Source organism: Lutra lutra, chromosome 9 (genome assembly GCF_902655055.1).
Source record: "Lutra lutra chromosome 9, mLutLut1.2, whole genome shotgun sequence".
In the NCBI taxonomy this organism is placed as follows: Eukaryota; Metazoa; Chordata; class Mammalia; order Carnivora; family Mustelidae; genus Lutra; species Lutra lutra.
Window position 1 is genome coordinate 120,944,450 of NC_062286.1, and position 27,841 is coordinate 120,972,290.

Genomic DNA, 27,841 nt, shown 5'->3' on the forward strand with positions numbered 1-27,841 from the left:
AAAAGTCACCTATAGGGTGCCTGGGTGGCTCAGTTGATTAAGCGACTGCCTTCAGCTCAGGTCATGATCTCGGAGTCCTGGGATCGAGTCCCGCATCGGGCTCCCAGCTCCATGGGGAGTCTGCTTCTCCCTCTGACCTTCTCAGCTCTCATGTTCTCTCTCACTCTCAAATGAATAAATAAAATCTTTTTAAAAAATAAAAATAAATAAAAATTTAAAAAGTCATCTACAGGAATAAAGTGGAGTGGTAGTTTGCTCCTGGTTCCCAAGGACAGGTTGAAATTTTCTCTGAGATTTTCATAAAGTCACAAATTAAATAGAGGAAGGTGATTTTATTTCTCTAATCTACAAATTAACAATTTTTAAAAAGAAACATAAATTATTAGAATAGTGGGTGGAGTCATAGATATTTCTAGCTCCATTTGGTCAAAAAAAATGAAGAGGGACAAGAACAGGAGATAAGCCTTCTAAGAAACTTACTTCAGTCTATAATCAACATGAAGAGGTGGATTGTAGAGACAAAAAAGAAATTAAATAGTAGATTATGCTTGTTCCTGAAGGAATCAGTCTTGCTGAGCAGTAGTAATAATTCACATGTCCACATAAAGCACTGAGGTCTCTGAACAAAGAACCTTCTTCCAGTTGCTCTGGCTCTCCACACCAAGAACATCCATTCACTGTAAGACAAGAGGACTCCTGGAGAGAAATGGTGAGGGTTCCCCACTAAAGGAGCAGAGGCTCAGGAAAGATATTTTGTGTTTCTGTTTTGGGTTGATGGTAGCCTGATGCTGAAGTCAACTGGCCCACAGCAATTCTGGTTTGAACATGAAACACCCACTAGGCATAACAAGGTACCCAGATATGCATGGGTTGGTGAGGCAGGAGGAAGCAAGGTTGGCACAAAGTCAGAGGCCTAGCCCATTCTTCTAGTGTTGGGTCCACTTGATGCTCTTGAGATCAATGCCATCCTGCACCATCTCCCAGAGAGGGCTGCCAAGGAAAAGAGACACTAGGTGAGTAAGGGCTTAGATAGGAAACAAATGACATTGCTCTCTGACCCTTGAGTCCTGAATTATATCCATCTGTTCTTCTCACTCCATTTTCTTGCTCTGAAAGACCCAACATGGTGGTTAGCGAGTCTTTCCCAACTCTCTCTCTCTCCCTTTTTTTAAAAGATTTTATTTATTCATTTGAGAGAGAGAGAGCACGAGCAGGGGGCAGGGTGAGAGGAAGAGGGAGAAGCAGACTTCCTGTTGAGCAGGAAGCCTGATGTGGGACTCGATCCCAGGACCCTCGGATCATGACCTGAGCTAAAGTCAAATGCTTAACCAACTGAGCCACCCAGGTGCCCTCCCAGCTCTCTTTGAACCCTTGTCAGCTCTAGCCGCTCCATAGCTGCCAACAAACAATAACTGAGTACCCCAGGCTCAGCTCCAGTGGGGCCAAGCCAGTGTTATAAGGTTGTGGTTATATTCGAGAAGCTCTCATCCCATTCGTGAGAGACTATGGACACATTTTCCCTGGTGGAACCAAGACCATTGGAACTGTGTAAGCAGCAAGTTTCAGCCTCTACTCATCCCCATCACACATGAACCACTTTCAACACTTCTCTCTGGTTTTTGCTCTACTTCTCAGTTAGTTCTAGACCTTAGTCCTAAATTACCTAGGTATGTAGCAACCGTAGCCAATTCCTACCAGCCTCATCTCCCCAGAGTTGGACTATGCTTCCAACATCCCTGGTTTCAATTCAAAAGTACCTCTTGGATATTAGACTTGAACATCCCATCTCACACAAGAACTACTGCTGATAAATCTACTAAGATCTGATTCCCTTCAGCTTCAATGCCTTAGATGATATTCCCAGAACAGATATTACCTTAATGTGTTATGACTATGAGATTCTGGTTTGGATTTTCCCAGTTAATCTTCTTCTACCCAATTTCATTCTGTTCTTGCCTTATCTCTCTCCTTTATGTCATGCACTCCCAGCATGCCTTTTTTTTTTTTTTCTTTTTAAGATTTTATGTATTTACTTATTTGACAGACAGAGAGCACAAGTAGGTAGAACAGCAGGCAGAGGGAGAGGGAGAAGCAGGCTCTCCGCTGAGAGGGGAGCCCGATGCGGAACTAGAACCCAGGACCCTGGGATCATGGCCTGAGCCGAAGGCAGCCACTTAAGCGACTGAGCCACCCAGGCACCCACCAGCATGCCTTTCTATGTATGACATTTTCCATGGCTTCTAAAGTTAGCCATCTCCTTTCTGTTCTTTCTCTTAAGAGGTCACTTACTGTCATAGACGCACATTATAAAGCTTTAGCTGAGGGCTAATAAGACCAGGCTAAATTTAGTTTGTAAAGGTCAGAAGAAATAGGGTGGAGACACTGAAGCGAGAGATTAGAAAAGGCTTCGCAGTATGGTCCGTAGAAATGCCCCTTCAGGGCGCCTGGGTGGCTCAGTGGGTTAAAGCCTCTGCCTTCAGCTCAGGTCATGATCCCAGGGTCCTGGGATGGAGGCCCGCATCGGGCTCTCTGCTCAGTGGGGAGCCTGCTTCCTCCTCTCTCTCTGACTGCCTCTCTGCCTACTTGTGATTTCTGTCAAATAAATAAATAAAATCTTTAAAAAAAAAAAAAAGAAAAAAAAAAGAAATGCCCCTTCAGTGTGCCAGAGAGTACCAAAAGCCAAGCCAAGGAGGAATCTTTTTTTTTTTTTAAGATTTTATTTATTTATTTGACAGAAATCACAAGTAGGCAGAGAGAGAGGAGGAAGCAAACTCCCCACTGAGCAGAGAGCCCGATGCCGGGCTCCATCCCAGGACCCTGGGATCATGACCTGAGCCGAAGGCAGAGGCTTTAGCCCACTGAGCCACCCAGGCACCCCAACCAAGAAGGAATCTTAAGCCTAAGAAAACTAAGCAACCTGTAGATATTTAAGCAATACAACTAGACATTGGGAAGGAAAATCCAGAGCCCAGAAAGGCCTAGTAAAGTTCATAAAGGGAAGAAGGGAGTATACCCGAACTTCCTCACTCAATAACCAGACCAACAGAATCCTGAAAGTTGAATTTAAGCAGAATGGAGCCAGACCCTGAAAAAAATCCAGAGGCCTCAATGTCCCCAGGAAGAAGTGGAGCTCTACAGTTACTACGGGAAGCCCTGGGGGCAGCAGCTGACAAAGCATCTCTTGACCTTGTTTATAGAGCATCTTTACAAAGAGCACTTTTAGTAGTTCCCAACCTTGAGAACTTGATGGAAACTATGAACTTGCTTTCAAAAAAAAAAAAAGCAAAACAACACAATATTTAGAATACAATTTCAGGGCTATCATGTGCCTCCTAAAGTTGAGCCACAGAATCCAAATTAAGAATCCCAGGGCGATGGGGCACCTGGGTGGCTCAGTGGTTAAAGCTTCTGCCTTCAGCTCAGGTCATGATCCCAGGGTCCTGTGATCGAGCCCCGCATTGGGCTCTCTGCTCCATGGGGAGCCTGCTTCCCCCTCTCTCTGCCTGCCTCTCTGCCTACTTGTGATCTCTCTCTGTCAAGTAAATAAATAAAATCTTTAAAAAACAAACAAACAAAAGAATCCCAGGGCGCCTGGGTGGTTCAGTTAAGTGTCTACCTTTGGCTCAGGTCATGATCCCAGGGCTCTGGGATCAAGTCCCACATCCGGCTCCCTGCTCGGCAGGAGGCCTGCTTCTCCCTCTCCCACTCCCCCTGCTTCTGTTCCCTCTCTCGCTGTGTCTCTCACTGTCAAATAAATAAATAAAATCTTTAAAAAAAATTAAGAATCCCTATTTTTTTTAAGATTTTATTTATTTATTTGAAAGCGAGAGAGATCACAAGTAGGCAGAGAGTCAGGCGGGGTGGGGGGGGAAACAGGATCCCTGCTGAGCAGAGAGCCCAATGCGGGGCTCAATCCCAGGACCCCAAGTTCATGACCTGAGCCGAAGGCAGAGGCTTAACCCACTGAGCCACCCAGGCACCCCAAAAATCCCTATCTTGAAGGGAATTTATCTCTACTTAGTCTACAAATCACTAATTTTGTATTAATAACAATACTACAATAATGAAAAACATCTGAATTTATGTAGTTCTTTAGTTTTTTGTTTTTTTTTTAAAGATTTTATTTATTTATTTGACAGAGAGAGATCACAAGTAGATGGAGAGGCAGGCAGAGAGAGAGAGGGAAGCAGGCTTCTTGCTGAGCAGAGAGCCCGATGCGGGACTCGATCCCAGGACCCTGAGATCATGACCCGAGCCGAAGGCAGCGGCTTAACCCACTGAGCCACCCAGGCGCCCTAGTTCTTTAGTTTTTAAAAACTCATTGTCCTTTTCTGAAAACAAGTAGCCAAGATCATCCACTACCAGACTTTGTGGATCATTCATTCATTCATTCATTCAATTCATTCATTCATTCATTCATTCAATTTAGTAAGCTCCATACCGAACGTGGGGCTTGAAATCACTGCCTCGATATCACGAATCACATGCTCTACCAACTAAGCCAGCCAGGGGCCCCAACTCTGTTGGAACTTCTAAGTCCTAAAATCCAAGTATTCTCAAAGGCTGGTTTGTGGCACGGTGAACACACACAGCCTGAGGACAAGAGAGGAGCCAGCATTACAATCTCTTTCAAAGGCTCTCTGTTACATAGTGCATACCTCATTTCTCGAAGACGCTTCACATGGTGAATGCACTTCTCCACTGTGTAGTCCACTTCCTCCTCTGTAGTGAAACGGCCAATGCCAAACCTGAAAAAAGGCACAAGAGAAGAGCTCCGCATCTGAACTCTGGCAGCAGGGTAAATTCATTCAGCAGATACTCAATGAGGATCTATTCCACAAAAGACATGGAAAGAACAAAGCCAGAGTGTCTCAGAGCGTGGGTCTGTGGACCACCCACATTAGTGTCACCACAGTTTTTCTTTCCTTCCTTCCTTCCTTCCTTCCTTCCTTTCTTTCTTTCTTTTTTTTAAATTATTTGAGAGAGAGAGGATGAGAGAGAGAACACGAAGTGGGGGAAGGTCAAAGAGAGAAGCAGACTCCCCACTGAGAGCGAGCCCAAAGTGGGACTCAATCCCTGGACTCAACGGTCATGACCTGAGCTGAAGGCAGTCGCTTAACCAACTGAGCCACCCAGGCGCCAACCAGAGGAGTTTTTCTCCTCCAGTCCTAGTGAATGAGAATCTCTGAGTGTGGGACTCAGAAATCTTCACAAATTTCCCAAGTGATACTCAGTGAAGTCTGAGAGCCGCTGCTCTAGCAACTTTCAAGAAGAATCAGGAAGGGATAAGGAAAACAAGTCTGAGGAGACTATAATAGGAGATGAATAACATGAAAGAGGATGCTTTTCATAAATGTTGCCTCTCAACTGACTGACCTGATAGAAGAGTGAGCTAAATCCTCATCAGTGCCAATCGCTCGGAGGACATAAGAGGGCTCCAAGGATGCAGAGGTGCAGGCACTGAGGAGAAAAACAAGGAGACTTGCTCAGTTCATCATCAATGTCTGCTTTTAGCCACAAACCTCTTGATCCCACCCCCAGGTCCCTGAAGTCATTACATGGAGATAAAAGAGACATTCTCATCTGGTAGAGCTAAAGGGCCTGATGCTGCCTCCATTTTCTGGAATGTGAACTTACCTCCTCTGGCCCTTGTGGAGATATCCTCCTTGAGCAAGGACATTACCAAAGCACAACAGAACATGACACCATGTGAGCTGGGTCTGACCACCAGAAGCAGCGGAGAACCAAGTGCTCACTCTCCTAGGACTGAACACACCATCAGTACCAGCCTAGAAGGCAGCTAAACCCTAGGTGGTCTTTCGAGCATCCTTCAGTTCTGGAGGTCTGTAACAGAACTGCCAGTGTAACACAGAACAGATGCATGCATCTCCTGGGGCCACAAAAGGCACAAAATTCTATCCCAGGAAGCCCTCTTACAGTGGCAAACTTCAGCCAGTGGCAAGCCAGCTAAAAAATCAGCACTTATAAAATACATCTACTTAACCAAGAGCTCATGTGCCTGTCATCTCCACACTAGGAAGCTTAATAATCTGTTATAGCACTTAGAGGCCAGGCTAATGAGCCCTGTCATAGTTCTGGTCTATCCAGTCCAACTCACCTCCCTGAGGATAAGGCGACATCCTTGAGTGCCATCAGCAGACTCTCCCCCTCCACATAGGCAAAGGAGAGGTTGATACAGCCTGGAGAGAGAATTACTATGAAAGGAGGTTCAAAGTCTCAGACTCTTCTAGAACGGGGATAGAAAGGGCATGTCCATACCTGGGTAATGGTGCTCAGGGTCCCCATTCATCACCACATCTGGAAGGCTCTTCATTATCTTCTGTGTGAGCCGCTCTGCTAACTTGGAGATCCGTTTATGGTCGTACTGAGGAGCAGGTAAAGGAAGACTAAGCATAGTGACCAATAACAGCTCAGAAACACACAAGATGAGGAGTCCTCTCCCTGTGCTCAGAAGTGACTGGGCATCAGACCCACCTATCATCCTGTATTACCCATGGAGACCTCTGTATCCTCAGCACAGAGCACAGCACCTGGCATGCAAAGCTGCCCCATAAGTGGACTCATGGTTGCAGTAAGGTAGAAATAAATGAGCTGATAACCACTAAAAGGACCCAGATTTTGGACCCCATAACACCTCCCTCAGAGAAAGATACCAGCAGCCCTGGGACAAGGACAGATTTTCTAAATCCCCTCTTCCGGCAGAGGTCTGACTCAGTTCTGCTGAAAAGCCTCTCATGGGAGACCCAGCACAGGGGAAGAAGTTGAGGAAGGGAACTGCTCTCCCCATACCTCCATCTCTTGCTGTGCCACCTCACATGCGGCCCCCAGCCCCACCACCAAGGGTGTGGGCACTGTCCCAGACCGCATACCCCGCTCCTGCCCCCCTCCACTCTGCAGGGCCTCCACACGCACACGGGGCCGGCGGCGAATGTAGATGGCACCAACCCCTGGGAAACAAAGTTTGTTACAAAAGAGAAAAAAAGAAAAACGCAGGTGAAACAAACTATCACTTTCAAGGGGTCAAAATATTCTTTCAACTTTTCTGTAAGCTTGAAACTTTTCAAAATAAAAAAAAAAAGTGGAGGAAAGGGAGAAACAACAGTAAAAGCATAATATTTATAAAAATTATTTACCATCAGGAAGGTAAATACTAAGAGTAATGACCGCATGGTTTAAAGTAGTTCCCTATGCATGTCTGAAATGAGATCATGCAATTCATCATTATTCTTAAGAGAGAAATAACCAGAAACAACTCAGATATTCATCCTCAGGGGAATGGGCAAATAAATTATGATTCAGTCCACACAGAGAAATACAAAGCTGGTGTATACAAGAAAGAGGAAGCACCTTGTGTACTGCTACTGTAAAAGCGCCAAGAAGCATTGTTAGAAAGCTGGTGAAATCTAAATAAAGTCTGTACTTTACATTAAAAAAAAAAACATTATTAGGTGAAAAAAGGAAGGTGCAGAACAATGAGTATACTATGCTATTTTTTGAGTAAAAACAGAGGAGGAGGGGGGGTTAATATATATATATATATATATATATATATATGCTTGCAAATGCATAGAATAATTCTAGATATATATTCAAAAAACAGCCTCCCCAGAAGAGAACTACATTAATGGCAGAAAGAGGTGACAGACTTTCTGGCCTTGTACTTTTTTATAGCTTTTCAATTTGGAACCATGTAAATATATTACCTTGTCTAAACAGAATTAAAAAAATGTTAAGATTTATTTATTCATTTGAGAAAGAGAAAGAGCAGAGGGAAGAGTGAGAGGGAGAAGTGGACTCCCTGCTGAGCAAGGAGCCTGACATGGGCCTTGATCCTAAGACCCTCGGATCATGACCCGAGCCAAAGGCAGGTGCTTAACTGACTAAGCCACCCAGGAGCCCCCAGAATAAAATTTTTTAAAAAGGGGCAGGTAGAGGCACCTGGGAGGCTCAAATGTTAAGCGTCTGCCTTTGGCTCAGGTCATGATTCCAGGATTCTGGGATAGAGCCCCACATTGGGCTCGCTGCTCAGCAGGAAGCCTACTTCTCCCTCTGCTTATGCTCCCTCTCTCTCTCTCTCTCTGTCAAATAAATAAAAAGCAAATCTTGACAAAGAAAGAAAGAACAGGCGCCTGGGTGACTCAGTGGGTTAAAGCCTCTGCCTTCAGCTCAGATCACAATCCCAGGGTCCTTGGATTGAGACCCACATTGGGCTCTCTGCTCAGCGGCGAGCCTGCTTCTCTCCTCTCTCTGCCTGCCTCTCTGCCTACTTGTCATTTCTGTCTGTCAAACAAATAAATAAAATCTTAAAAAAAAAGAGAAAGAAAGAAAGAAAGCATTTAAAAAAAAAAAAGGTGGGGGGGCAGGTGCCTGGCTGGTTCAGTCAGTGGAACATATGACTCTCAATATTGGGCTTGTAAGTTTAAGCCACATATTGGGTGTAGAGACTACATAAAAATAAAATCCAAAAAAAAAAAAAAAAGAAAAGAAAAGAAAACAGGTGCACCTGGGTGGCTCAGTGGGTTAAGCCTCTGCCTTTGGCCCAGGTTATAGTCTCAGAGTTCTGAGATTGAGCCCCACATTGGGCTCTCTGCTCAGCAGGGAGTCTGCTTCCCCCACCCCCTGCCTGACTCTCTGCTCACTTGTGATCTCTCTGTCAAAGAAATAAATAAAATCTTTAAAAACAAAAACAAAATCCAGAAACCAAAAAACAAAAAACAGAGAAAGATCAGAGTGGATTTAAAAATTACGACAATCTCCCAAAGTGTATCAAAGTTTAAAAATGTATATAACTTAAGGGGCAGTTAGGTGGCTCAGTTGGATGAGTGTCTTGACTCTTGGTTTAAGCTTGGGTTATGGACTTGGGGTTGTGGGACTGAGCCCCATGTCAGGCTCTACACTCAGCAGGAGTCTGTTGGAGATTATCTCTCCCTCCCTCTGTTCCTCCCCCTGGTTGTGCACTCACTCTCTTTCAAATAAATATAAATAAAATCCTTTAAAATATATATATATATATTTATATATATATATATATGTAACTTAATACATATATATATATGTATTTATAATATTATATATATTATATTATAAATACATATATATATATATGTAACTTAAGACTTGCAAACTAACTTACAGGAATTTCATGCCAAAATATGAGCATGAATGTGCAAAGATATTCACAAAGTAGTCACAGGTTTTAAACAGAGTGGCCACTTGATAAAGTTCATCTTCTTCTACACAGAACAACTTCTTAGGCAAAGATGGTAGTTACTACCAAAACTAAGGCAGTACTCCCAAATTTATGACAAAGGACCCCAGTTTTGAAATAATTTATGTAACAAACTACACTTAATTAAGAAATATTTTGGGGGTGCCTGGGTGGCTCAGTGAGGTAAAGCCTCTGCCTTCAGCTCAGGTCATGATCCCAGGGCCCTGGGATCAAGCCCTGCATCGGGCTCTCTGCTCAGCAGGGAGCCTGCTCCCCCCGCCACCACCGGCCTGCCTCTCTGCCTACTTGTGATCTCTCTCTCTCTGTGTCAAATAAATAAAATCTTTAAAAAAAATAAATAAATACAATTAAAAGAAAAGAAATATTTCATTTCCTCATCAAATTCAAGTATCCTCACTATGTGAATCTCTGCGGTTCCCAAGTTCAGAGAGCACGTGCTCTGACCCCACATCTGGTAGTGAAGGATACCATTTTATCTAAATCCACTGAGATCATGATTTTAGAAAGAAGGAGTTTGGATAGTGAGAGATACCTATACACATTTAAATGCTTATCAGAGCTTCTGCTCCATTGGTTTTGTCAAAATACATATACCCACAATAAAAGCCAATAAAGGCAACATTTTAATTAAAGATAGAATACCTATTGCATTTTTTATAATAATAGCTCACAGAAACACTATAACCGCTGGGAACCTTGAGAAGAAGCCATCTTACATATTTCCAGGAGCTATCACAGCTTTTTCCTCAGGGTATATACCCCAATGACATACCCTACAAACACAGAAAGTATAACAGCATTACCAACCCCCACAGACCCTCACCCCAGAGACAAAGGAGTTTTATGGCTACCTCCATGAATATAGAAAACAAGATTGGAGTGAAAAAAATTCTAGCTAGGAAGCATTCTTGGGCCAATAGGACCATAGGGAATAGACAAATATCCTTGAGAGACTAATAGTCTCTCAAGGGTAACACATTAAATCTAGGCATAAATACCAAGACATGTAAAATCCCAATTTTCCCCTAGGCTACAAAAAGACAGGGAATGAAGGACTCAAAGAACATTGCTCTGAATATCACAGTGCGGCAGACAAGATAGCTGGACTTATCTAGCTAAATTTGATATGACAAAACCCTTTGTTCCTCAGTCAAATGAACCTCTACTTGCTCTCCAAGAATTTTTTAAAGAGACCATGGAACAATGGCCTGCTACATACAGTTAACTTCAAAAGCCTACAAACAGGCAAGTGTTCCTGGTTATTGCTAAAAGACACTTGCATTCTGTAAGACATTATGAATGTAAACTTCCTCTGAGAGCAACGGTAGTCCCAAATGAGTTCAAGGAACTTCTGTCAAGGAGTTTACTGGGAGGTCTGAGAGAAGGAACTCTAGGAGAGGCTGGTACCTTTGGGACCATAGATTTTATGACCACTGATGCTCATGAGATCGATTTTCATGTCATTGACGTCAAGTGGGATTTTTCCAACAGCCTGGGCTGCATCGGTATGGAAATATACCTTTCTGGAACTGCAAATCCGCCCTAAGGAAACAACAGAAGGGAAGAATCATAGCACAATGTTGGGAAGTCACCTGGCAGTGACTCGGCAACTGTACCTTGAGTTCTAAGGCAAAATTGCATCTGGCACTAGCCTCTAGCCATAAAGTAAATAACTTCTCGTTCTCTCTCTTTCTTCCTTTCTTTCCCTCTCTCCCTCCCACTCTCTGTCATTCTCAGCTAGCTTCCTTTACTAGAAAAAATAAGGGCAAGTACACATCACCTAATCAAAACATCCCTGATATTCTGATGCCTAAGACTTGTTACCTTGTTAACACAGCCTTTTGATATACCAGATTAGCTTTTATATCCCTCTTAATTTAAAGGAAGCAAAGATTAGCAGATCTATTTGCTAATGTGCCTTAGGAGTTACAGAGTAAGTCTCCAGCTGTAAGTGAACATAATAAAGAGATGTACTGAAGTGACAAAGGTGAAAGAGGAAGAGAAGAAAGGGTGGTGTTGTGTTTTGGGCAGCAACTGCAGTTAAATGAAAAGAACAGAAAGAATACTAGACCCGGATTCAAATACTGCTATGCCATACATGGGAGGTCTTTGAACAAGGATCTGAAACTCCCTTTCCCTTAATCTCCCTCCACTGCTATGCCATACACAGGAGATCTCTGAACGAGGATCTGAAACTCCTTTTCCCTTAATCTCCCTCCCAGACCACTCTTATTCCTCACATGGATCCCACTGGTGGGCAAGCATCAAGGTCCACCCACAGTACTCACCTATTTCCGCAATGGGCTGCTTCACTCCAATCTCATTGTTCACAGTCATGACTGAGACCAGGCTGGTATCTGGCTGGATGGCAGACTCTAGTTCCTAAGAGTATCAGGAGCAAGGAGACTATATAGATCCAACGAAATCCTCCCTAACTCAGAACGTAGGCAAGCTTAGTCTTGGAAAGGGGTCTTTCACCACCCACTTATCAGAATGGTTAAAATAAAAATGGTGACAACCCAAAATGCTGGCAAGGATTCAGAGAAACCGCATCATTCACACACTTGGTTATTACTATTAGTAAGAACGCAAGATGGCATAGTCACGCTGGAAAACAGTTTGGCAGTTTTTGTCTCCTACTAAACATGAAATTACCATATGGCCCAGTAATTGCACTACTGGGCATTTATCTCAGGGAAATAAAAACAGATTCACACAAAAAACCTACACATAAATGTTCATAGCAGCATTTGTCAAAAAAGCCCAAACCCAGAAACAATCCAGAAGTCACTCAACAGGTGCATGGTTAAACTGGGGTACTTCCACCACATGGACTATGACTCAGCAATGTTGGGGGTGGGGTGGGGGGAGAAGCAGGCTCCCTGCCGAGCAAGGATCCCGATGCAGGGCTCAATCCCAGGACCCTGGGATCATGACCTGAGCCGAACGCAGAGGCTCAACCCACTGAGCCACCCAGGCGCCCCCGACTCAGCAACAGAAAGAACAAACTACTGAGTCATATAACAACCTAAATGACTTGCCAAAGACTTGTGGTAAGTAAAAAAGGCTAGTCCCAAAAGGTTACATACTTTAGGATTTCATTTATATAACATTATTGAAATGAAAAAATTAAAGAAATAGAGATCACATTAGTGGTTTTAAAAGAACAGCATTGACACATCACTGTGATGATGATACTAATTTGATGGTGGCGGTAGTTACACACACCTACACGTGATGAGTGAGTCCAAGTGAAACTAGGGAAAGGAGAAGAAGACTAGCAGACTGTCAATGTCAATACCCTGGTTGTGGTATTGTACTATACTTCTGCAATATATTATCATGGGGGAAACTGGGTAAAGGATACATGAGATCTCTCTGTACTATTTCTCACAACCACATGTGAATCTACAATTATTTAAAAAGTCAAAGTTTAATTAAAAAAAGAGAGAGAACCTTTCCTATGTAAGGTTGTCAGAGTAAGCTGCAAACAACAAGTAAGTAACAAAAAACAAAGTTATTGGTGACAACACTGAGGTAGGGAACTCATCAGACTAAAATGTTCCTCTTAGTGGAATTATTAATCAGCCTCCCAACATCTTGCTTTCCCAGACACTGGTCTATTAGAGGGGCTCAATGTCATGTTTCTTTCAGCTTTTTGTTTGCTTCCTTCATAGTATTTATCCCAGTTTCTAACTACTTCATTTATATGTTTGTTTATATGTTAACTGTCCCCTTCACTGGAATGTAAGCTCCCTGAAGACAGTGACTAAGCTTGTCTTGTTCATCCCGCTATCCCTAGTGCCAAGCACTATGACATAATAAATATTATAAGGTGAAAGAAAACCAAAGCCATTAAGGAATTTAAGGAATTTAGTTCTCTAAATTATTAAATATAAAGTATTTATTTATATAAATATAAAATATTAATAGGGGTTGGAGCAGCCAAAAAGATTTCAGCAAAAGAGCAGAACTTGAGCCAAGTGGTTAGAAGAGGGAGAGAATTAAGTAAAGTGCAAAGAAAAGGAGAAGAGATCAAAGGTGAGGGGCTATGTGAGAACAGGCCCACAGCAGGACTGGCCAGGGCGAATCAGGGAGATATGAAGGCAGTCTGGCTGAAGTGGAGGGTTTTAAGAAGGGGCACAGTGGTCAACAATACTGGAACACTAGGTGACAACCACCATGCCTATTCTGAGACCATTATTACCCTCGTATCCAAACCAGACAAAGATACCACAAGAAAACTACAGATCAGGATCCCCAATGACTATAGAAACAAAAATCCTTAACAAAACACTAGCAAACTGGATGGCTCAGTAGTTAAGTGTCTGCCTTTTGCTCAGGTCATGATCCCAAGGTCCTGGAATCGAGCCCCACATCAGTCTCCCTGCTTGGCCGAAGCCTGCTTCCCCCTTTTCCACTCTCCCTCCTTCCGTTCCCTCTCTCACTGTCTCTCTCTGTCAAATAAATAAATAAAATCTTAAAAGAAAAAAAAGAAACACTAGCAAACTGGAGCATCTGGATGGCTCAGTCATTTCAGTGTCTGCCCACAACTTGGGACATGATCCCAGAGTCCTGGGATTGAGCTCTACATCGGGCTCCCTGTTCAGTGGGGAGCCTGCTTCTCCCTCTCCCACCTGCTCTTACTCTCTCTCAAGTAAATAAAATCTTTAAAAGACAAACGAAACAAAAACACTAGCAAGCCAAATCCAGCAACCTATCAAACCATGTATACACTATATTAATAGAAAACAAAACCCCCTCAATAAACACGAAAAAACTGATGAAACCAAAATGCATTCATGATAACCAAAAAAAAAAAAAAAAAAAAAATCAACAGCCTTGGAGGAGAACTTCTTCGATCTAATAAAGGACATTCATGCAAGAATGGCTCTGAAAAATCCACAGTTAAGATCATACTTAATGAGGAAAGCTTTCACAGAAGATCAGAAACAAAACAAGGGTGTCTGCTCTCACCACTTCTATTCTGCTTTGTACTAGAAGTTCTTGCCAAGCAACTGGGCAAGGGGAAAAACAAAAAAAGGCATCCAGGTTGGAACCAAAGTAAAACAATCTCTACTTGCAAAAGACAGGGTTCTATCCACAAACTGCATCTCAGGATTTGACTAGGGATGCTGATACTCAAAATGTGGTGAACAAGGGGTGCCTGGGTGGCTCAGTGGGTTAAAGCCTCTGCCTTCAGCTCAGGTCATGATCCGAGGGTCTTGGGATCGAGCCCGGAATCAGGCTCTATGCTCAGCGGGGAGCCTGCTTCCTCCTCTCTCTCTGCCTGCCTCTCTGCCTACTTGTGATCTTTGTCTGTCAAATAAATAAATAAATCTTTTAAAAAAAATGTGGTGGACAAGACGTGTGAACTCACTACACAAAATGTACATGTAAGGATATGGGCCATAAAGGGAAATATTCTTCACAAAAACTACACCTCCCCTTTAGAGGGATAAGAAACATCAGCACAGGGGGGGAAGAGGCCAGAGCTTTTCCATGGTGAGTGTTGAGTCCCTGGCATCCCAGACACATACCCAGTGGCCCTCAGACACACCAGGAAGCGTTGACAAAGCTGAGAAACAACTCCTCCAGAGAAAAAGAAGATGGTATACACTCAAGGGGAACATATGTTCATATGCTCAGTTTCTCTCCCAGGCCTGTTTCTCTCAGCTTCCCCTCACCATTAGATCTAGTCCTTGAAGATCCAGCTGAAGCTGAAGACAGTTACAGGCTGAAGCCAGGCTGCTCCTATTTTGCCCCTCCCGCCAGTAGCCACGCCTACCTTCAGGTCGATGATCCCACTCTTCTTCACTGGGAGGTATGTGACCTGAAAGCCCTCAGCTTCCAGTGAACGACAGGAATCCAAAACACATTTGTGCTCTGTCTGAGTGGTGATCAAGTGCTTCTTCCGTGACCTATAGAACCTGGCCACCCCCTAGAAATTGGTGGTGGTGGAAGGAAGGAAGGTATACTCAGATAAACAGCAAGGACTTCAAACCCACTTGAAAGAAAAAGTGGGAAAGAGCTGCTCCAACATCAATTCTGTGACACCAAGTGTATGTCCTACAATTCAACTGAATTCTGACACTAACTACCATGAGTTAGTACAAATCCCACAGCTTAAGGGGCTCAGTCCCACGAGACTAACTCCACTTCAGATGTTAGTCACAAGGTCCAGGTGTCACAACCCAGCTTCCAATACTTTTGCCCAGCTGGCTACAAATTCAGGACTTCCCACAGCCCCCCAATAATTCACCCAAATAACTCTCCGAAGTGACTGAAAGCACTACAGTATTACAGTTTTATTATAGAGGATACAATTCAGGAACAGCCAAATGGAAGAGATGCACAGGGCAAGGCTGAGGAGGGGATGGGCACAAAGTTTCCATGCCCTGTCTTTGTGAATCTAGGCATGCCACCTGCCCAGCACATCCATGGTGAACACCAACCTGGAAGATCCTCTGAGCCTTACTGTCTGGAGTTTTTATGGGGGTTTCATTACCAAGGCATGACTGATTAAATCACTGGCCACAGGACTGAGCTCAATCTTCAGTTCCCCTCTCCTACTCTGAGGGAAGTAGAGTTGAAAGTTCCAACCCTCTGAACACATGTTTTATTCTTCCGGAGCGGGCAGCCAGTCCCTTGCAACCAAGAGTCCATCATGAGTCACTGAGTCACTTCATTACCATAATCTCAGATATGAGGGGTTTGTTATGAATAACAAAAGGCATTTCTATTATTCAGGAAATCCAAGGACTTTTGAGGCTCTGGCCACGAATTTTTTTATATAAAAAATATATTTTTTATGATACCACAGGTAGAAAATAGGGAACATGCCTATCCCAGAAAAGATCCTCTCTCTTTATTTCCACTTAATAGTAAAACATGCAAACATGGTGATAGTGATACCAAAAACTGCCAGTGTAAAAGTGAAATGCATACACTCATTCCCTGCTGATATAAGTAATTATGCTAGAATCTCTTCAGAAAATTATTTAGAAAGATGTCTTAAGGGGCGTCTGGGTGGCTCAGTGGGTTAAAGCCTCTGCCTTCAGCTCAGGTCATAATCCCAGGGCCCTGGGATCGAGCCCTGCATGGCATTGGGCTCTCTGCTGAGCGGGGAGCCTGCCTCCTCCTCTCTCTCTGCCTGCTTTTCTGCCTACTTGTGATCTCTGTCAAATAAATAAATAAAATCTTTAAACAAACAAACAAAAAAAAAAGATGTCTTAAAAGCTGTATTGAGGGGCACCTGGGTGGCTCAGTGGGTTAAGCCTCTGTCTTCGGCTCAGGTCGTGATCTCAGGGTCCTGGGATCAAGCCCCACATCAGGCTCTCTGCTCAGCAGTGAACCTGCTTCCCCCTCTCTCTCTCTGCTTGCCTCTCTGCCTACTTGTGATCTCTATCAAATAAATAAAATCTTTTTTTTAATTATTTATTTATTTGACAGAGATCACAAGTAGGCGGAGAAGCAGGCAGAGAGTGAGGGAGGGGAAGCAGGCTCCCTGTTGAGCAGAGAGCCCGATGTGGGGCTCGATCCCAGGACCCTGGGATCACGACCTGAGCCGAAGGCAGAGGCTTTAACCCACTGAGCCACCCAGGCGCCCCTCAGATAAATAAAATCTTTAAAAAAAAAAAACAACTGTGATTCTTCATTTGGGGATTTACCTTAGGGAAATATTTCAAAAGACAGGTCAAGCTACAGAGATTAAATATGCTTTTGCAGTACTTATAATCTTTAAAAAAAAAATGGAAAAATTATTGCTAATTGAATTTAAATTTTTTTTTTAAAGATTTTATTTATTTATTTGACAGAGAGAGATCACAAGTAGGCAGAGAGGCAGGCAGAGAGAGAGGAAGGGAAGCAGGCTTCCTGCTGAGCAGCGAGCCCGATGCAGGACTCGATCCCAGGACTCTGGGATCATGACCTGAGCTGAAGGCAGCGGCCTAACCCACTGAGCCACCCAGGCGCCCCTAAATTTTTTAAAAAAGGAAAAATTAAACACATCTAACAACAGAGAAATAAAGAGTAAAATATGATAACACAACTCCATGAAAAATAAGGTAGTTATATTAAAAATTATGAAGTTTGAGGGATGCCTGGGTGGCTCAGTCACTTAAGCATCTGACTTCGACTCAAGTCATAATCTCAGGGTCCTGAGATCCAGCCCCATGTGGAGGTCCTTGCTCAGCAGGGAGTTGGCTTCTCCCCAACTCCTGCCCCTTCTCCCCCCTTGTTCTCTCTCTCTCCCCATCTCAAATAAATAAATAAAATCTTTAAAAAAAAATTTTTTTAAGTAATAAAAAAAAAATGTGGTGGATCTCAATCTTGGGGTCATGAGTTTTAAGCCCCACACTGGCCTCCACACCCAGCATGGAGACTATTTAAAAAAATAATAAACAAAAACCATGCAACCCAATTCCCCCAAGCTTATAATAGAGTACTACTTTAAAAGCAGAATATGGGGGGCGCCTAGGTGGCTCAATCATTAAGCATCTGCCTTTGGCTCAGGTCATGATCCCAGGGTCCTGGGATCGAGCCCCGCCTCAGGCTCCTTGCTCGGCAGGAAGCCTGTTTCTCCCTCTCCCTCTGCTGCTCCCTTGCTTGTGTTCGCTCTCTTGCTGTGTCTCTGCCAAATAAATAAATAAAATCTTAAAAAAAAAAAAAAAAAAGAAAGCAGAATGTGGGGTGCCTGGATGTATCAGATAATTGTCTAATTCTTGGTTTCAGCACAGGTCATGATCTCAGGGTTCTGGGATCAAGTCCCTCCCTGGGTTCCAAATGCTCAGTGTGCAATCTGCTGGACATTCTTTCCCCTCACTCTCCCTCCCCCTCTGCTCCCTGCCTGCACCATCTCTGCCCTCACACTCTCTCTCTCAAATAAACAAAATCTTTAAAAAGCAGAGTATAGGGGCACCTGGGTGGCTCAGTGGGTTAAGCCTCTGCCTTCGGCTCAGGTCATGATCTTAGGGTCCTGGGATTGAGCCCCACATTGGGCTCTCTGCTCAGCAGGGAGCCTGCTTCCTCCTCTCTCTCTGCCTGCCTCTCTGCCTACTTATGATCTCTCTCTCTCTCTCTCTCTGTCAAATAAATAAATAAAATCTTTAATAAAAAAAAAAGGGGGGGGCACCTGAGTGGCTCAGTGGGTTAAGCCTCTGCTTTCAGCTCAAGTCATGATCTCAGGGTCCTGGGATCGAGCCCCGCATCAGGCTTTCTGCTCAGCAGGGAGCCTGCTTCCTCCTCTCTCTCTGCCTGCCTCTCTGACTACTCGTGATCTCTGTCTGTCAAATAAATAAAATCTTAAAAAAAAAAAAAAAGGCAGAGTATAGGGGTGCCTGGGTGGCTTAGATGGTTTAGCATCTGCCTTCACCTCAACCATGATCTCTAGGTCCTAGGACAGAGCCCTGCAACAGGCTTTCTGCTCAGCAGGGAGTCTGCTTCGCTCTCTCTCCCATTGTCCCTCCCCACTGCTCATTCTCTCTTTCTAATAAATAAATAAAATCTCAAAAAAAAAAAAAAAGGCAGAATATAGGGGCACCTGGGTGGCTCAGTTGGTTAAGCTCAGGTCATGGTCCTGGGGTCCTGGGATCCTGGGATCGAGCCCTATATCAGGCTCACTGTTCAGCAGGGAGTTTGCTTCTCCCTCTGTCTCTGCCTCTGCCCCTGACTTGTGCTTGCTCTCTCTTTCTCAAGTAAATAAATAAATTCTTTTTTTTTTTTTTTTAAGATTTTATCTATTTAGGAGAGAGAGAGAAAGAGTACACAAGCAGGGGGAGCAGCAGGCAGGCAGAGGGAGAGGAAGCAGCAGGACCCTAGGATCATGACCTGAGCCGAAGGCAGACTCTTAACCGACTGAGCCACCCAGGTGCCCCGAAACAAATAAAGCTGCTTTTAAAAAATTTTTAAATAAAAAAGCAGAATATAAAACTAATTAGGCCAAAATTATAACTACATAAAATGTATATGTTCTGGAGGATAAGGATCATAACAAGGAAAACATTAAAAGTTCCCCACTCCTGGACAACCCATTCAGGACCTCTCTTACTCTAGAGAGCTTTCTTTCTTTGCTTTCTGTTCTCACCTTCAGTTAATAAATTTTCACTTCACTTAAAAAAAAAAACAGAAAAAGTTTCCCATCCCTTTCCATTCTCTCCTATCTCAGTTACCCACAGTGTTGAATCCTCTAACAACAGATTCACCCATTTAGGAGACTAAGGGGAAAACTGTTTTTTTGTTTTGTTTTTTTAAGATTTTATTTATTTATTTGACAGAGAGAGTGAGAGAGCACAAGCAGGCAGAGCAGCAAAGGGAGAGGGAGAAGCAGGCTCCCCACTGAGCAGGGAGCCCTGGGATCATGACCTGAGCCGCTGGCAGTCACTTAACCAACTGAGCCACCCAGGCACACAAGGGGAAAACTGTTACAACTATTCTTAGCAATCCTGGGCCTCTAGGTTTGAGTAAAAACAGTAGAGAGTTTCAAAGTTTTAAAAATGCTCCTCATTCCAGAAATCATCCCCATTTCTGGAGGGATCTCTACCCTGGTTCTGTAGTTTCTGCATTCCAAAGGACGGACACTTTCCAGCTAACAGAATCAGATAAACAACTCTGAAGCTCCCCTACACCCACTCTAAGCTCAGAAAAACCAAAACTGGCAGCACAGTTGAGACACAAAGGTGAGAGGGGGTGGAGCCAGTTCAACCTAGAGCATACACCCTTTCTCAGAGCCTTGGTATTTACCCAAGTGGTATTGGCAAGCAGGCCCAGTACAATGTGATTAAGTTGCACGAAATACCAGCATGACTACCGAGAATGGAGCTGTACTTTTTTTTTTTTTTTAAGATTTTATTTATTTATTTATTTGACAGACAAAGATCACAAGTAGGCAGAGAGGCAGGTAGAGAGAGAGAAGGGAGGAAGCAGGCTCCCTGCTGAGCAGAGAGCCTGATGCGGGGCTTGATCCCAGGATCCTGAGATTATGACCTGAGCCGAAGGCAGAGGCTTTAACCCACTGAGCCACCCAGGCGCCCCTGTGTCTTTATTTTTAAACGGGGTAGGAGTAAGTAGCTGGGAAATACATATATGAGGCCAAATGATGGAGGGACACCATCTCCCATGTCAGGAAAGTCCAGATATGCCCTCTGGTTCTCTTACCTTAATTGCTATGTTGTTAGATTCAGTAGCACCACTAGTGAAAATGATCTCACGAGGATCAGCCCCAATCAGAGATGCTACTTGCTGCAAACCAAGAAACAGAGATAAGTAACATCAGTTTCCCAGGCAGGAATGTAACTGCAGACATAGTTTGGACAGAGCTCTGATTCAAGAGGAGCTCCACTGCATCCTATCAACTACCCAAGAAGCTCTGGACCCACCACAGTCAGACAGTAAGTAGATTCAATTCCATCCCAGATCTGAGGCTCTTTCCTGCCTCATACAAAATAACAATAACAATAATAATAATAATTCTTGTTTTTTAAAATTTTTATAATTTTTTATTAATTATTTTTATTAACATATAACGTATTATTTGCCCCAAGGGTACAGGTCTGTGAATCGTCAGGCTTACACATTTCACAGCACTCACCGTATCACATACCCTCCCCAATGTCCATAACCCAATCACCCTCTCCCTACCCACCCTCCCCCCAGCAACCCTCAGTCTGTTTTTTTATTTTTATTTATTTTTATTTATTTTTTAAAGATTTTATTTATTTATTTGACAGACAGATCACAAGTAGGCAGAGAGGCAGGTAAAGAGAGAGAAGGGAGGAAGCAGGCTCCCTGCTGAGCAGAGAGCCCGATGCTGGGCTCAATCCCAGGACCCTGGGATCATGACCGGAGCTGAAGGCAGAGGCTTTAACCCACTGAGCCACCCAGGCACCCTCCTCAGTCTGTTTTGTGAGATTAAGAGTCTCTTATGTTTTGTCTCCCTCCCAATCTATTTGTATATTTTTAAAAGATTTTAAATATTTCTTTTTCTTACAGATTTTATTTATTTGAGAGAGAGAGAAAATGAGCAGGAATAGGGGCAGAGGGAGAGGGAGGAGCAGAATCCCCACTAAGGAGGACCCTGGGATCATGACCTGAGCCGAAGGCAGAAGCTTAACTAACTGAAACCACGCAGGCTCCCCAAACATTTTATTTTATTTTATTTTTAAGATTTTATTTATTTATTTGACAGACAGAGATCACAAGTAGGCAGAGAAGCAGGCAGAGAGAGAGAAGGAAGGCTCCCTGCTGAGCAGAGAGCTCCATGCAGGGCTCGATCCCAAGACCCTGGGATCATGACCCGAGCTGAAGGCAGAGGCTTTAATCCACTGAGCCACCCAGGCGCCCCAAGATTTTATTTTTAAGTAATCTCTACACCCATGCAGGGCTCACAACCCTCATTTCAAGAGTCACATGCTCTACTGACTGAGCCAGTCAGGTACCCCTATATTGGCTTTTTAATTATTTATGTATTTACTTATTTATGATCTTTTATTTGAGAGAGAGCATGTGCTAGCAAGTGGGGGCCAGCAGAGGGGAGGGGCAGAGGAAGAGGGAGAGAAGAGAAAATCTCAAGCGGACTCCTCACTGGGTGTGGCTGAGTGTGGAACCCAACATGGGTCTCCATTTCAAGACCCTGAGACCCTGACCAGAGTTGGAATCATGAGTCAGATGTTCAACCAACTGAGACACCCAGGCACCCCAAAATACTGGCTTTTTAAAAAAATTGTTTTAAAGATTTTTTTTATTTATTTGACAGAGAGAGAGAGTGCAAGCAGGGGGAGTGGCAGGGAGAGGGAGAAGCAGGCTCCCACAGAGCAGAGAGCCTGATGAGGTTCTTGATCCCAGAACCCTGGGATCATGACCTGAGCTGAAGGCAGACACTTAACCAACTGAGCCACCCAAGTGCCCCAATATTGGCTTTTTAAAAGCTGGGTGGCTCAGTCAGTCAAGCAACTGAGTCCTGCTCTCAGCTCAGGTCTTGATCTCAGGGTCATGAGTTCAAGCCCTGCATCAGGCTCCACACTTAATCTACTTAATAAAAGGCACTTACTGAGCTTAGTATGTATAAGCATTGTGTTAATAAATACATCATCAGCAGTTTCTCACTGAATCCACACAAAAACCCTAAAGAATACGAACTATTACAATCTCCATTTTCAATGTATGGAAATTGAGACTTAGAGAAATTAGGTAACATTCCAGAGGTCATTTAGCTAGGAAATGTAAAAACTAATAAAATCCCATCAGAGAGACTCCAAGGCCTGCTCTTTAAATCTCTTTCTGAAAAAGATCCCCAAACCATTTCCACCTCCATCCAGAGCTATCAAGTAAATGCCTCCCACAGTCCACTGAACCTCTGACATCAGAACCTCCTAGGTCTTCTATACTCACCTGGCGAGCATGTTCCATGGCTGCCTCACTCTCCCAGCCATAAGCATGTGTCCGGGAGTGTGGGTTCCCATAGTAGTTGACTAGGTAAGGAATCATGGCATCAAGCACCCGAGGATCCTGAGCACAACAGAACAGATCAGTCCCCTTGAGTCCATAGATCACTCAGGCCCCACTCCATCCCCTCAGACCTGTCCAACCTGCCTCAACACACTCTGAGCCCTTCAGACACTACCTAGATTGAACCTCAAACATTCTTCAATCCCCTCAGGTACTAAACAAATATCAGCCTAATATACGCCCACTCTCAACCCACCTTAAATCATTCTACCAGATGATTATTCTACCATCTCCTCAGGTAATCTACAAACACTGCCTTGTCCTTGCAGCTGTTTCTGCATCCTGCCAGGTGATGTGATCTACAAGGGCCAGCATATGACAAGAGACCACATGTTGATGAAATCTTCCACTAATATCGAAGTGCTTATCATGTGCCAGGTTCTGTTTAAAGGGCTGCTTTATGTCTTTTAACCCATTTAATATTTGCCCAAATTCACATAGTAAGTAGCAATCCAGCTAATTCCAAAGCTGATGATTTTATTCCTACTATAGTGCCTACACTGAAGTGATTTGACCAAGGTCAATAGCTAACAATTAGTAGAGCCATTTCTAGTTTATTATAGCTTAAGCCTCCTGACTTCTGGCTCATTGCTTTTCCCAACACATACTTCACAACGGCTATCACTTCTGGAGGAGCCAGTCATTTCTGTGCATTGTCAGTTCTGCAATATAATTGTTATAAACAGCCTGGGGAGAGCTGTCCCTCCATCCTTACCAGAGGAGTAGTAGCTTGCACATCCATATACAGAGGTCGCAGCTCTGACTCGGCCTGCGGAGCTGTGTCTGTAGCTGAGGGAACATCAGACTGGGTAGCATGGTCTACAACTGACCAAGAAAAAAAGAAAAAAAAAAAAAAAAGGTATGGAGTGGCCAAGCTGAGAAAACCTATGGACACAAGGTATCCAAGACAGCAGAAGGTGAAAGCTGGATGGAGGTGAGTGAGCTGAAAGGATGCTGGGGTTGAAGCTCAATGGAAAAGAAAACAAAACATCAGAGAACTTAAGCAAACTGTAAAAGGAAGAGAGGGAGACCGTGGTCTTGGAGGGGGGGGGGGGTGTTGGGACAATATTAGAATTGCTTCGTTGGGCGCAGGGAGGGATCCGAAAGGGCAAAGCCATTTACAAGGACTGAGGAGACAGAGTAGGTTAAAATCTCCTTCAAAGATTACTGGCTGGACAACCAGAATCTCTTAAAGTTGGCCAGGAGAGGTCTGAAGACCGATCAAGCTTCCAAGGATCTGAGGGCCTGTGGGGTAGGATCTGAAGGGCGACACGGCGAAGTCAACCGATCTGAGGGTGAGCCTGAGAAAGTCTGAGGGGTGCAGCCAGAAGGCAGGGTCAGGGGTCTGGGTAACTGGCGGAAGAGCGAGGCTCTGTAATATTCAGGTGCGTCGCCATGCCAAGGGGTAAGGTCGGCGCCTGCAGGGACGGTGGCGGCGAGCAGGGCCCGGAGCGTACCGCGCAGGCGCAGCCCCCGAGTGGGCGCCGTGGAGTTGGGCCCCGGAGAGACCGGCACAGCCGCGGCCGCCCGCCTCCAAGCGGTTCGCAGCAGCATGGTCCCGCAGGAAGAGCCCCCCGCCCGAGGCGGCGGCAGTCCTCAGCTACGCGCTCCCGGAAGTTCTGCTCCGCGCCCCGGAAACAGTTCCTCCGGTCGCGGGCGCGCTCCGCCTCGCGTTCTGTGTGAGACGTAGAGCTGAGCGACCGAACCCGCGAACGAGGTGAGGTGGGGGACACTGCGGCGCGGGGACCCGAACACTAAGAGGGTGATGGAGTCGGGTTACGTGCTTATTTTCCTCCCTGGACTTCCCCGAACCCTTGGATCCGCTCCCCACCCCTCCCCCTCCGGCCCCCGCCCTACTCGGGCAGGCGGCTAGGCCCACACTCCCCTAACCTTCGAAACCCGCAGATGCCGGTGGCCGTGGGGCCCTACAGGCAGTCCCAGCCGAGCTGCTTCGACCGCGTGAAGATGGGCTTTGTGATGGGCTGCGCAGTGGGCATGGCGGCTGGGGCGCTCTTCGGCACCTTTTCCTGTCTCAGGTGAGGGGCGCGGGCGGTGATCTCTGGGCGGGACTACCGGACCTGCCCGTCCCGCGCCTCTTGGCCGGCAGCCTGGATAGAGCCTACTTCGTTTCAGTTCCCTCGCTGTCCTTTAACGAGCGAGACAGATTTCCTACTCACCTTCAGTCTGCAAGGAAAGGTTGGAAGCCTCGGCGCTAGAGAATACGAGTTCTGACTCAAACTGAAAGTCAGAAATTCTGACTCTACTCCTTCTGTAACCTTAAGCACGTTGGAGTCTGGGTTTCCTTAAGTGTGGAAAGAGGTCAGTAACATCTACCTCATAGAGTTGTAAGGGTCTAATCAGAGCACACGTCCCACAGAATGTGGCATATATTAAGTGCTCAATAAATGGTTGTTGCTACTGTCGCTGCTATTTTTATTTCTAGTTGCGCATCGTGAAACTAAGTTGAGCAATTTTACTGTCCAGCAAACAAGATATAGATACGGAGCAGATAAACTCTAAACCTACACCCTAAATGTCATTTTCACGTGTAGTAGATTCTTCTTCCCACTTTTCCATAGTGTAAGTTACCATTTACTGAGCACTTACCCAGTGTGAATCACTGGTCTAAATGCTGCATGTGTTCTCACAATCCCGTGGTTATGATCCCCATTTCAGAGTTAGCACAGCCTGTAAATTGCAGAGCTGGGGCATGAACACAGATCATTGCTTTAAAACAGGAAACCATCAGAAAGACAAATGTCTTTATTGGAGCATATGGGTGTTTTATACATAGATTATATCCTGGAGGTAAAAGCAAAACAAAAAACTAGTTTCTCAATCTACTTTGCATCAGTTGCCTCCCACAAACTGAAGGCAGGTCATAGGATATTCATCAGAATACCCCTAGAGACCCTGATGTATTGTTTTCCTAGTCCTTACCCACCTCAGGTGGGAAGAGATAATGTCTTGGCAGGTTTCAAGAGTAATTTACTAGGAACACAAATTGGAAAAGGGCAGTTAATGCCATTTTCTTGTATTTTTGTTCCCAGTTGGCCCCATCTTCGTTTCCTCCTCTTTTAGGATCGGAATGCGGGGTCGGGAGCTGATGGGCGGAATCGGGAAAACCATGATGCAGAGTGGCGGCACATTTGGCACATTCATGGCCATCGGGATGGGCATCCGATGCTAATCAGGGCAGTGGTTGCCAAGTACAGCTACCCCTTCCCATCATTCCCAGCTCATGTACTATAATAAAACAAGTCTTTGAGTAGTCGGAGTGTGTTAAAGGCATTTTTTTCTTCACTTCCCACCTATAACCCATCTTAGAGAAAGCTTCAGAGGCGAGCCAATGAGTAGGTTTGGGGTCTGTTTCTTAAATCCTGTTAATCCAAAATTAGGAAAATTTTCCATGCCTGGAACTTATTGTGGATTCTAATAAACTACTATTCAACCCCATAAGGTTGATGCTGTTCTCACCATTTTAAAGATTTGACAGATCACAAGGAGGCAGAGAGAGGGGTGGGGTGGGGGGGAAACAGGCTCCCTGATGAGCAAAGAGCAATGTGGGGCTCTATCCCAAGACCCTGGGATCAGGACCTGAGCCGAAGGCAGAGGCTTTGACCCTCTAAGCCACCCAGGCGCCCTTGTTCTCACCATTTTAAAGGTGAAAAACTAAGTCTCGATTTCCTCAAGGTTGCACTGCAAAAGGTAGTGTTAACCCAAGTATAATTTCCGAAGTTATGCTCATCCAAAAATTGTCCTTCAGATTTTGTGCAGACTTCAGAAAAACAAATCATCCACTGGGAAACAAATTCAACAAACTGACACAATGTAGCTTAATGTCATAAACCTCCCAATTTTCTAAGCAGCCATCCACGAGGAGGTCAATTTTATAAAATGACCCCCTGCTATATACACACAATTCAGTTAATTGGGTTCATAAAATCATTTCTTTGTAATAAGGCCAGGCGCCTCTCCCCTACTCCAGCCACACAGCCCTTGACAGACTTTGAACTGAATTGCCCCTCAAGGAAAATGGTAACATAATGATGGACATAAGAAACTACACTGGCAAGGGCGCCTGGGTAGCTCAGTGGGTTAAAGCCTCTGCCTTCAGCTGGGGTTATGATCCTAGGGTCGGTCCCAGGACAGAGCCCCGCATCGGGCTCCTGCTCAACAGGAAGCCGGCTTCTCCCTCTCCCACTCCGCTTCTGTTCCCTCTCATTGTGTCTCTCAAATAAATACTTTAAGAAAAAGCAACACACACACCAAAAGACTACACTGACAATATTTGGGAGGTCATAAGGACACTACAAAAATAGCTACAGCACCTAGGTTTCCCAGTGTGGGATGCTGTCTCAGGAACGGTTTACTTCTAACATTCACTCGGAATTCACATGAATTACTTTGTCACACTACTCAGATTACTTGTACCACATTTGCTTTAGTATCACTTACAACCCAAATTTCATTCTGTGGCAGTAGGGAAATGTTTTAACACTACCTCTTTTTAACATGAGATTATAATTAAGTTTGCGGCCCCAGCTCCCCAGAAAGTAATGACAGAACAAAGCAGATAGACTATCAATCAAGAATAAAAAATTTAATTATGAAGATACTTTGGGAAAGAAAAAAACTATTAAAGTAGTAAGTCTGCCCCCCAAAACACTGCTGCCTATTGTTGAAAAATAAACTTGCATCTTGGAAATTTTCTTTAGGTTCAGTAACTGAAGCAATTAAGTAATTTTCAGTGTCCCATCAGAAAGGATCAGTTGGTATAAAATCGTGATGCCTCCAGATTCAACTAATTAAGTATTTTGACAAATGAATAAACCTATAAAATTTGTGCCTTAACACTAATAAATCGATAGAGTAGAAAGCAGCAGGTGAAGAAATCAATACTGGAAGTTAATCATTCCATTAGGAGCAACATGGCCTATTCAAAGGTTCAAGGCAGATACAAAAACTTGAAGCAGAGTTCAGAATATAAATGGCTTATTGCCTAAATACACTTAAAGCTCAATTCCTTAATAACATGCAGCTCAATCAGTTTGGGAAATCAGTTAAATGTTTCAACTTTAAACATTT

General features: G+C 44.3%; 2 protein-coding genes across 3 annotated transcripts; one reads left to right on the forward strand and one right to left on the reverse strand.

The window, feature by feature from the left end:
* Positions 1 to 317: 317 nt before the first annotated feature.
* NFS1 (NFS1 cysteine desulfurase) lies at positions 318 to 24,346 on the reverse strand. 2 transcript variants are annotated; one of them, XM_047745921.1, is made up of 13 exons: positions 24,211 to 24,346; positions 23,469 to 23,578; positions 22,637 to 22,753; positions 20,405 to 20,488; positions 15,039 to 15,191; positions 11,539 to 11,632; positions 10,658 to 10,792; positions 6,811 to 6,968; positions 6,280 to 6,385; positions 6,119 to 6,200; positions 5,377 to 5,460; positions 4,659 to 4,748; positions 318 to 990 (listed from the first exon to the last, which is right to left on the reverse strand). In XM_047745921.1, the coding sequence occupies exons 1-13, from the start codon at positions 24,305 to 24,307 to the stop codon at positions 927 to 929; spliced, it is 1,374 nt and encodes a 457-aa protein (XP_047601877.1). In that variant the 5' UTR covers positions 24,308 to 24,346; the 3' UTR covers positions 318 to 926. The 2 variants fall into 2 exon arrangements, with proteins under 2 accessions (XP_047601877.1, XP_047601878.1); XM_047745922.1 differs by lacking the exon at positions 15,039 to 15,191.
* ROMO1 (reactive oxygen species modulator 1) lies at positions 24,323 to 26,024 on the forward strand. Its single transcript, XM_047745923.1, has 3 exons — positions 24,323 to 24,470; positions 24,659 to 24,789; positions 25,835 to 26,024. The coding sequence occupies exons 2-3, from the start codon at positions 24,659 to 24,661 to the stop codon at positions 25,941 to 25,943; spliced, it is 240 nt and encodes a 79-aa protein (XP_047601879.1). The 5' UTR covers positions 24,323 to 24,470; the 3' UTR covers positions 25,944 to 26,024.
* Positions 26,025 to 27,841: the final 1,817 nt, after the last annotated feature.